At 64.9% G+C, this 10307-nt stretch overlaps 1 protein-coding gene across 1 annotated transcript; it reads right to left on the bottom strand.

Annotated features, from left to right (window-relative positions):
- Positions 1-2091: 2091 nt before the first annotated feature.
- Positions 2092-10208, bottom strand: AP3S2 (adaptor related protein complex 3 subunit sigma 2). The gene is made up of 6 exons (XM_059714493.1): positions 10003-10208; positions 9731-9822; positions 9524-9635; positions 6608-6679; positions 3648-3755; positions 2092-3128 (listed from the first exon to the last, which is right to left on the bottom strand). The coding sequence occupies exons 1-6, from the start codon at positions 10069-10071 to the stop codon at positions 3000-3002; spliced, it is 582 nt and encodes a 193-aa protein (XP_059570476.1). The 5' UTR covers positions 10072-10208; the 3' UTR covers positions 2092-2999.
- Between the last annotated feature and the right edge of the window lie 99 nt (positions 10209-10307).

Below are 10307 nucleotides of genomic sequence, written 5' to 3'. Positions count from 1 at the left end.
CACCGGCCCAGAGTGCTCCCTACCCTCTCGCTGGCCAGGGGCCCGGCTCACCGTCACCCGCCAACCCTGCCCCCCGCTGGGAAACTGCCCTACATTACCCCTCCAGAGCCAGCCTGCTATCCATGCAGCTGTCAGAGCAGGGCAGGTGTGAAGCTCTTCCCTGCCAGAGCCCTGGGCAGCCCCACTGCCATGGGGGCCAAAGAGACAGGGACAGCGGGGCTCAGGTCACACAGGGGCACGGACATGGGGAGACAGCACAGCAGCTGGGTGAAGCCCAAGCCCCTCCACAGGCAGCTGCTGCGGCCCACCAGGGCCAAAGGGTTAAAGTTAGGGTTAGGCTGTGCCCCAGCATGGGGCACAGCCTCCTGGGCAGCGGGTGCCAACGCATTACTGCCTCCAAACCAGCTGCCAGCCTAGGCCCAGGGAAAGCACCTCCTGCCTGCATGCTGCAGGGGTGCAGGGCATCCAGCTGTGCCTGGGGCATGGCTGGAGGCTCGGTGTGCTTGGGCTGCCCCAGAAACAGCTGGGGCGACAAAGGGACTGGGTCCCTGAGCAAACCAGAGAAAAAGAAGCAGCTGTCGAGTGAGCGGCAGCACCAGGCACCCAGTCAGCCTGGCCCAGGCAACGGGGAGCTGGGATCCTGCCTGCCATCGGACCAGAGGCCTGCAGCCGGCCTGGCCCCCTCCCGGCCTCCAGAGACTGCAGGGGTCTCGTTCTTGGGAGCCGCAGGCCCCAGGACCACTCCAGGTGCAGCCTCGAGGGACAGGGCTGCACAGGTCCCAGGGAGGAAGACAAGGGCTGTCCCCAGCAGAGCTCAGTGCACAGGGCTCAGCTGGTCCCATGTCCCTGCTCCAAGGCCGGTGCAGCAAGGGTTATTGGTAGCAGGGCTGTGCGGGTGGAGGAGGCAAAGGAGGCCCAGATAAATTCCTTCCAGGCAAAGTCATCTTCTGTCTGTGCGGACAAGCAGAGACAGCACCCACAGACTCCCCAGCTGGGCCAGACACGGGTCAGGGTTGGGGACAGGGAAGAGCTGCCAGCACCAGGATGTGTGGCTCTGCACCCCAAGGCCAGGCCTCGGGCATCAGGGTCCCTGGGGCACCAGCAAGGGCAGAGAGAGCCACAGGCTGCTGCCATGGGGAAAGGGCTCAGCTGCTCGGGGACCCTTACACTCCGCATGGCTGCAGAGCGGGGAGACTGGCAGCTGTGCCCAGCCCAGAATCGTTCCCAACTCGGGCAGTCCAGGGGTGCAGCCTGGTGTGACTGCCCTGGCAGGCTGGCACAGGGGGCTGGACCCCCCACCTTCCTAGAGCCCTGCCAGTGCAGCGGCCGGGCGCTTGGAGCTGGGCCTTCACGGCAGCCCAGGCTGCCAGATGTTCCCCTGCATGGCCCATCCTGTCCTGCCCTGTCTCACAGCAGGGCCCCGGGGCCAGGCTGGGCCAGGCAGGAAATTGGGGAGGAAAAGCAAGTCAGGCCCTTCCCCTCCAGCTTGTTTATGCTGCTGGAGCCAGGACAAGCAGAGCCAGGAAGGACACAAACAGGCCTGGCCCCTCTGCGGAGGCTGTGGCTCAGCGCGGTGACTCCGCTCCACCTGGCGGGCTGCGCCAGGGGATGGAGCTGGCAGCCCTGGGCAGCATGCCAGCAGGCGAGAGGGGTGGCATGGAGCCTGTGGCCCTGCCCCTCCACCTTGATGCCCCCCAATCTGCCCTGCACTGAGCAGATAACACAGTGCCTGGGGCCGCCCTGCCCCATCCCACCCCCAGGCCGGGAGTGTGAGCACAGCCCAGCCCTGCTCTCCCCCCTCTCAGCTCCGCGGCAACCCCTTGAGTCCCGGCCAAGCGGCCATGTGGGCGGCTGCACCGCAGACTGCCAAGCTAAGGCCAGGGTCATGGCCCTGTGGACACCCATGCAGGGCATACAGCAGGGAGAAGGCACCAGGCTGTGCCGGGCAGCTGAGGATGCAGCGGGTAGGGCAGACCTGCTCTTCCCCATTAGGGGCTGCGGAGAAGCAGTGAGGGGGTTCCCCAGCCTCATCCACCAACCCCCGGCCTGGAGCCCACATCCTGTGGCCTGGAGTCACACGCACACATGCGCAACAGATCACAACAGCAGCTTTATTGGCTCTCAGCACCCCTGGACAGCTTCCCCCCAGCCTGCCCCCCCAAATACAGAGACCCTGCATGTGGGGGGCCTGGCAAAGGGACCTGCAGGATTCACTCAGCATGGGCCAGCTGAGCCCCTGGCCCAGGCAGCACCTACCCCACCCTGGAGCAGTTGGCCACGCAGCTAGTTCCCCATCACAGCACACCGTGGAGATCAGCCCAGCAACACCTGTGGCAGGTCCCAGGGTACAAGGCCAGGGGGCAAAGCCGCGCAAGGTGCAGCAGGATGTGGGCGAGGAGGGCAAGCAGGTCTGTGAGAGCCAAGCCCTGCTAACAAGCAACAGGAGGGGGGTGCAGGTGGGTGGGAAGGAGCTGCTGGCCACCCTCCCATGGTGGGCAGGGGAGGCTGTGCCTGTAGCAGGGAGGGACCCACCCCTGCAGCATGCAGCAGGCAGGAGCCACCTACACACAGCTTCTGTGACTCTCAGTGAAGCTCCACTGGCCCCAAGCATCTGGCAACCCCCCGTGCCTGGCTTCCTGCACCAGCACCCACAGTGGCTGGGGAGCCAGGGTTGGGTCAGGCATGCAACCATGCTCCAGCTCAGCAAGAGAAGTGCCAGCTGCCAGGGGCCAGGCAGGGAGCAGGTAAAGGGCAGGGCCCAAGGCCCCGCCAGCTCCTGGGATGCGTGAAGCTGGTCTGCCTCCAGCCACGCTTTAGTGGCAAAGGGTAGGGGGCTGGCACAGCCTGCAGGACGGGGTGGGGGCAACGCTGGCTCTGCTCACGACTCAGCCCCACTGCCCAGGCCAGCTGTCAGCCCGTGTGGGCAAGGCCTGGCTCTGGCCTTTGACACGGGTACACATGGGAGCCCTCGTGGGTGCGGGCGAGGGGACGCATCCGGCTCAAACGAAGGGCGACAGGCTGGGCACCTTGATGTTGATGTCGCCAATGTTGATGTTGCGCGGCAGCTCGGGCAGGTTGATGTTCTTCACGGCAGAGACGGCACGGGCGGGCGCGGCTGAGAGGCCGCCCTGCGGGGCAGCCGAAGGCACAGGACTCAGGCGCCACTAACGCGGCTCTGCCCCAGCTCCCAGGGACAAGCGGCCTGGCCACGCGCTGCAGCCAGAAACACCCCCACGCCCAGCACCTGCCCCAGTTGGTCGCATGGCCTTCCCCACAGGCCACTATCGCAGCCAAGGGCACCAGCACTTCCTGGACATGCTATCAGGGCACGCCTCTCTCAAGGCCATGCAGATAAGGAGCCGTGGAGCTGTTCCTGCACCTGAGCCCAGGCACTGGCTCACAGGCCTCGGGGGGGGGGGGGGGGGGGGGGGGGGGGGGGGGGGCTGCAGGAGCTGCCTGCCCCCAGTTGTGTGGGGCCCCTGGGGCATTCACTCCTGTCAGCCCACAGTGGGTCCAACCCACAGACCTGTCCCTTCCTCCCACCCACACCCCTGCGCTGGCCCCCTTCACACCGCACACCTGCCCCCCCTCCCCCCCATGGCTCTGACCAGGGAGGCCACCGCAGCCCGTGCCCCAAAGGCGCTCACCTCAGACTTCTCCAACTTGCTCTGGGCGTCGATCTGCGCCACAATCTCATTCATGTTGGTCTCCAGCACCATGCCACCCATCACCACCTCCTGGAGGATATAGTGAACCTGGGAGGAACAAGCGAGGGGTGCAGCATGAGCCCTGGGAAAGCAGAATCTGTGGTGCCGACTCGCAGGGATGAGCCCCCTCACCACAGCCCAGGTGAGCACAGAGCATGGACAGACCAGCAAAAGGCCCCGCGGCTCCCTGTGAGCCGGCAGTGTGCCCTTGTTGCCAAGAAGGCTAATGGCATCCTGGGCTACACTGGTAGGAGCATTGCCAGCAGATCAAGGGAAGTGATCCTTCCCCTCTATTTGGTACTGGGGTGGCCACATCTGAAGTCCTGCATCCAGTTTTAGCCCCCCACTTTAGAAAGCATGAAGACACATTGGAGAGTCCAGCAGATGGCAATGAAAGTGGTTGGGGGCTGGGGGACAGGACTGGTGAGGAGAGGCTGAGGGAACTGGGCTGATTTAGTCTGCAGAAGAGAAAACTGAGGGGACTGAATAGCAGCCTTCACCTCCCTGCAGCGGGGCTGCAAAGAGGATGGAGCTGGGCTGGTCTCAGTGGGGGCAGACGACAGGACAAGGAGCAATGGGCTCTACTTGCAGCAAGGAAAGTTTAGGTTAGATATTAGGAAAAACTCTCTCATGAGGAGGGTAGTAAAGCACTGGAATGGGTTTCCCAGAGAGGTGGTGAAGTCTTCATCCTTGGAGGTGTTTAAGACCTGGCCCGACAAAACCCTTATTGGGATGCTATAGCTGGGCCTGGTCCTGCTTCAAGCAGGGGGTTGGACTAGATGTGACCTGCCGTGGTCTCTTCTAACCCCCATTTTCTATGAGTCCATGGTTTTTGTGATTCCTCAGCCCCGGGAAGCCCCCAGCCGCCCTCCTGACACGTGCCCCGCGGGGGCCATGCCGAGCTCCAGGCCACTCACCAGACCAGGCAAGGGGCAACTGCTGCAGCCTTGTGACCAGGCCAAATCTCTAACAAGCACATGGGGACACGCCAGGGTGCTCTGCACCAGGTACCTCATGCTGAACCAGCCGGTGGGAGCTGGCATGTCCCAGCAGGCGCAGGGAGCCACCTCCCCACCCCACAGCTGCACAGATGGTGACAGAGGAGCCCCGCGGGGGGGGAGGGCTCTGCCAGTTACCCAGAACCCCAAGGGGAGGAGAATACGAGTCTGGGGCCAGCTCGGAAGCCCGGCAGGCCTGGCATGCTCCCATGTGTCGGCTGCGGCCAGCAGCCTCTCATCAGCTGGGGAAGAGGAGGAACAACTGCTCTACCCTGCTGCACAGAACACCGAGGCACAGCTGCAAACTGCAGCACAGGAGGTTTGGACAGGACCCCCTTGCTGCCGGAGCCAGCGGGGAACCCCCCGTCCTGCTGGCGAGACTTGCGCTGGGCAAGGCTGGATTACATGCATCCTCCCGCCACAGCACAGGGGCTGGGCCAGGCAGCCCAGGCCAGCGCAGCCCCCAGGCAAGGCAGGGAGGCCCCATGGCCTCAGTCTTGCTTTCCACCAAGAGCAGCCCCATCCCAGCGCAGAAGATGCCAGGAGGCAGCCTGGGGCTTTCTAGGAGGCCCTGGCAAAAGGAACAGGAGTTCCTGGGCTGCACCTGGGCCCAAGTGCGAACATTGTGCCTAGACAGCAGCTTCTCTGTCAGCCCGGGTGTGGTGGGCTGCCTGCTAAGTCAGCAGGATTGCTAGGACCCCAGGGAGATAAGGGGTTCATGGCACTGGCTTTATTGCTCTAGAGGCTCGTCAGTGATAAATTGCAAAAGTTTTATTGCATAATAAAGTAATTGTACCTGCCGGGGCAATATGATGAAGTGCAGGGCAAAGACTGCAGGCAAAAAGAGAACCCAGGAATGCCAGAGCCCAGCCTAGGGCCTCCACGCGGGCCCGTCAGCCCTGCCCAGCTCAGACAGTGCAGCACAGGGTCTCTAAGCTCCCTCCTGACGCACTGGAGCCCCCTCCCAAGGGGGCCCCCTCAATCCTCTTCTTGCCCAGGGACCCAAAACATTTTAATCTGCCTCTGTCCCTGCCTTATGAGGTGCAGGCAGGGCTGTCAGCCCCCCCGAACCTGGACAGGGTCAGCTCCAGGTTTCTGCGCAGCTCCCCCCTGCAGTCAGTGCCCTGCTGTGGCCCGAGAACATGCTGGCTCTCATTGGGACGCCATTGCGAAAGGGGAGGGGGGGATCTGTACCTGGGCTTCCCTTGGCCGGGGGCCCATCACTAGATCTATGCAGACATAAAGCTCAGAGAACAGCTACGATAACGTGTTCCTTCCGCATCTTTCCCAGTGCAACACAGTACATGGAAAGTCACAATCTGCTTGTGAAGTCAGCACAAACCCAAGGCGGAAGTAGCCACATGACACCCCAAGGATGCAGGGAGTAGAATCAGCCCGTTAGTGCACACACTAATGAGAGGTCCATCCCCCTGGCCTCCTGCCCTTCGTCATCTCGAAATTGCAACTCATGCTAACGCCAGCAAGAGCTGGAGGCTGATGGGAAGAGCCTCCAGCTATTCGTGGACCCAGTCCAAGGAGATGCCTCCTGGACTGAGCCAAGTGGGTCTGCGGCATACTGCAGCCGTACCATGCGCCCTGCTCCCACCACCTCCCTGCCTCGCAGGCTCGTCCCCACACACGAGGGACCAGGCCTTTGAACGTGGCAGCAGGGTAGAGGGGCGGGAATGCCCAGGGCTGAGAGCCAGGTTCATGGGGAAGGGGCAGCAGGTCTCAGGGCTGTGCCAGGTAAATGGGGACTGTTCATCAGCAGGACAGGCCAAGGGCTAGAAGAGCCCAAGAGGCAGGGGCCAGCAGCCCAGGCCCAGGGGTCAAGCCTGCCCTGTGGCCAGGAGGAACGCAAGGCACGAGGCAGCAGCAGTCCAGGCGGAGGGTGACACCCACCTTGTCCACGTGAAAGATGAGGTCCAGCTCACAGACGTTCTCAAAGCACTTGTCCAGTGTCTCCACAAACACCTGGGCAGGAGGAGAAGGACAGTCAGGGTGGGATGGCAGCTGCACTGCAGCACAGGCTACTCCACCCACCCCAAGGACCACCAACCCCAGGGACTCAGCACCCTCCACCGTCCTCCCCTAGGCCAGCAGCCCAGAGCACTGAGCACAGCATCACGCTGGGGGCACAGCAGGTTCAGCACTACTTGAGAAACCTCAGCTCTGCTCCTTTCCTCTGGCTGCTGAAGGCTGGGGGCCACTGGCTGGCAGGACACTAGGATCAGGGCTCTCTGGGGCCAGCACAGAGCTCTGAGCCTAGGGACAACATGCCCAGTTTGCCCTGCCTGAGCACCAGGGACATCCCAGAGCCCCGGACAGGCACATAGGTGACAGAAACAGGTCCCTCCTAGCCAGGACAAGTGCTGCTCCAGCCAGAGCTGGGGAGGACCTCTGGAGGGAACAGGGGCAATGCAGCCAACCAAGGCCACAGCACCAGGATGGAGCGCTGTGAAGAGGCAGTGTGGAAGGCCAGACGAGGGGCTGCAAGCTCCCAGCGTAACAGTGACCCCGCGGTGTCTGCAAGCGGAGCCTGATAGGCCTTGGGCTGGGAGCAAACCTGCTGGAGTGATCCCCAAGCGTGATACGGTTCCCTCTCCCGCCCCTGCTCAAGGGCCAGCTGGGAAAGGCAGCTGATTTCCCAGAGAAGGAAAGAACCGCACGTCCCCAGGGAGGGGCAGAAGCTGGGACAAAGGCTGGAACAGCCTGGCTCTGAAGCTTCCCGTGCAGCAACTGCAAGCTTAAGGGAGAAGCTAAGTGCTGGTGCCTGGGCCCCTTGCTCATAAGCTTAATGCTGGCTGGTGCCTGGGCTCACAGTCTTGGTCTGGCCCCTGAGAGCTAGTGCTGGTGCCTGGGCTCACTGGTCTGGGGCCATCCCCTAGGAGCTAAGTGCTGGTGGCCGGGCTCGTCGCACCTACCTGAGAAAACTGCAGAGACTTCCTCAGTCTAACAAAGAGTTTTTAAACATGAAAGCTTGCTTAATTTCCCCCCCCCCAGCTATTTAGGCTGGTCTAATAAAAGATACCAGATTCACCCAAAGAACCTCATCTGCCTGTCCCCTTAGACCAACATGGCTACAACCTACACCCCTTCCCTGGAAAAGACATTTCACACCAGAGGGCCAGGAACGAGCGTGGAAGCCCAAGCACGCAGCCAGCATCCAGCCATACCTCAATCGACATACCCCTGCCCCATCCCCCGTGAAACAATGGTGGCAACCCTGCCCCATGCCCACCGCAGGCTGGGCTGCAGCCACCCGGCACAGCTCCACGGGCCTGCCAGACAGCGGACGCCCCACTGCCCAGGTAGCTCCCTCAATAGCAAGCGCAACCAGCCAAGCGCAGAGCTAGGCCTCGTGCCCAGAGCAGCCAACACCCACCACTGGGCACAGACCCTGTCAGGAAAGCAGGTGTGGGCGCTTGCTGGCTCCACGCCAGGTGGATGGCGAGGAGAGCCGGGGTGGAGCCAGAGGCACGAGGCCCTGAGGGCCGCCACATACAGTGGCACAGGTCAGGAGTTGCAATGTGGCACCCTCCTGCCAGGGCAGCACGACTGGGGGGAGTCGGAGAGGCAGGTGGGCAGCCCGGCCCCGTGGGCACCAGAGGACAGAACTGCTGTCCCCCACCTCGCCCAACTGGATGCAGCAACTTCCCCTTCGGCGAGCACGCAGGAGAAGCCATGGTGCATCCCTATGTGTAAGCGATTCTCAGGGCTGCTGGGGAGTGTGGTGGGGGGCACAACTCCCTTGTTGCCTGAGAGCATGGAGCCAGTACCGGGACAAGCTCTGTCCCTCCCCAAGTGAGCCATTAACCAGAAACGGGTCAGGAAGAGGGCGCAGAGAGCAAAGAGCTGATGTTACAGCCTGGCAGGGGGAGGGAAAGGTGGGTCTGGGAGCCCTGGAACAGACTGCGCCCAGCTCCCGCACACCCCCACCTGCCTGTCCCAGCGGGAAGGGAGGAGACAGCCCCTGCCTGGGAGACGGCTCCCGGCAGGGAGGGCCCAGGGCAGGACCCTCCCCCCAGGCCGTATCCACTGGCAGGGAGCCCTGGGAAGAGCCGCACGGCAGCTGGAGGGCGCCTGGACAGCACAGCTGTGAAAGCACCCCAGCTGCAGAGCACGGCTGTCTGGGAGGAGAGCACGCCCCGGCCCTGGCGGTTGGAGCCGAGCTACTGAGCAGGGCAGGACGGCTCCCCTGCTCCAGCTGGGAGGCTGCAGACTCTTGAACCCAACGACTGCAAACAGCACGGCCTCCAGGCACGGTGGGCCCGGGGGCAGGAGGGCCCCACCCTGCCACGTGGGAACGCTGCTGCTCCAAGCTGAACAGCACTCTCCGAAGGGGCGGGAAGCCGGGTGCAGCAACGGGGCCCGAGCCCAAGCGCGCTGGTTTCCCCCTCTTCCCAGGGGCAGGTGGGCCACCCTCACCATCTACAAGGGGGATTATCGGCGCTGGAACGAGGCGTGAGACGCAGCGGCGATGAGTCCAGGCAGCGGAGGGAGCCGGAGCCCGGAGTGCGGGGGCCGCGGACAGCAGGGGCAGCGCAGGCCTGCAAGGGACGGGGCCGGAGCCCCAAGACACCGACTCCTTCCGCGGAAAGGCCCAATCTGGGCTCGTGCAACACCCGCAGACCGGGGCCGGACTGGGCGTGGGCCAAGCTGCACCGCTCCCCTGCCCTGCGCCGGCGGCAACAGCGGCGGGGGCCCCGCGGGTCAGCCCAGCGAGTCGGAGGCGGCTGAGGGGCTGCCCGAGTCCGGCCCGCGTGGCAGGGCAGGGGCGCCCCCGCGTGGCTCCTCGCTGCCGCCGCCGGCGCCCACCTGGATGAGGTCCAGGATGCCCAGCTCGCTCTCCGACGAGTCCACGCAGAACACGAAGTACAGCGTGGCGTAGTGCCGGTAGATCAGCTTGTAGTCGGAGCCGCCGAGCAGGCTGCGGGGACACGGACAGCAGCGCGGGGGTCAGGCGCGGGTGCGGGGCGGGGCGGGGCGCAGCCGGCCCCCCCGCCCCGGCCCGGCCCGGCCCACCTGCCGCACTCCAGGAAGTTGCAGATGCTGTCGTCCCGCTTCAGCACCAGCTGGAAGGTCTCGCGGATGATCTGCTGCTGCGCCTCCTCCGGCTGCGGGCGGCGACAAGGCCTCAGCGCTGCTCCCCGGCCCCGCGGGCAGGACACCCCCCACCCCCACCCCCACGCGGGCGGGCCACAGGGGCGCGGCTGGGACCCCCCCACCCCGGGCACACGGGGGCACCGCCAGGGCTCCTGGGCCCCAAACACCCCCCCCCCCGCGCGGGGCCGCACCAGGCGCTGGTAGAAGCGGGCGAGCCGCGGCCGCCCGTGGCTGTTGAACACGAGGATCGCGTGGATCATCGCGCCACCGCCGGACCGCAGCGGGCCGCGCACAACCGGAAGTGCGCCCGGAAGCGGAAGCGGCCGCGTCCCCCTCACCCCCGCCCGGAAACCGCGGCCCGAGCGGAAGGTTCCGGGCGCTCTGGCGCCCCCTGGCGGCAGCCGGGTGTGTCCGCCCCGCCCCGCCCCGCCCTCCCCAGGGGGCCTCCCCCCAGCAGGGCCCTGCGGGATGGGGCGCCCAGGCCCCGGGGACGGGG

Source organism: Alligator mississippiensis, chromosome 11, assembly GCF_030867095.1.
Source record: "Alligator mississippiensis isolate rAllMis1 chromosome 11, rAllMis1, whole genome shotgun sequence".
NCBI classification, from domain to species: Eukaryota; Metazoa; Chordata; order Crocodylia; family Alligatoridae; genus Alligator; species Alligator mississippiensis.
The sequence above is the reverse complement of the archived record's forward strand: the minus strand, read 5'-3'. Positions and strand labels throughout refer to the sequence as shown.

Bases quoted from the DNA above. Each gene is read 5' to 3' on its own strand.
- AP3S2 (XM_059714493.1), bottom strand. From the start codon at position 10,071: ATGATCCACGCGATCCTCGTGTTCAACAGCCACGGGCGGCCGCGGCTC. The intron at 9,636-9,730 runs GTGGGCCGGGCC...GTGTCCCCGCAG, and splicing joins AACTTCCTGGAGTGCGGCAG to CCTGCTCGGCGGCTCCGACT. The intron at 3,129-3,647 runs GTGAGCGCCTTT...GCTGCCCCGCAG, and splicing joins GCAAGTTGGAGAAGTCTGAG to GGCGGCCTCTCAGCCGCGCC.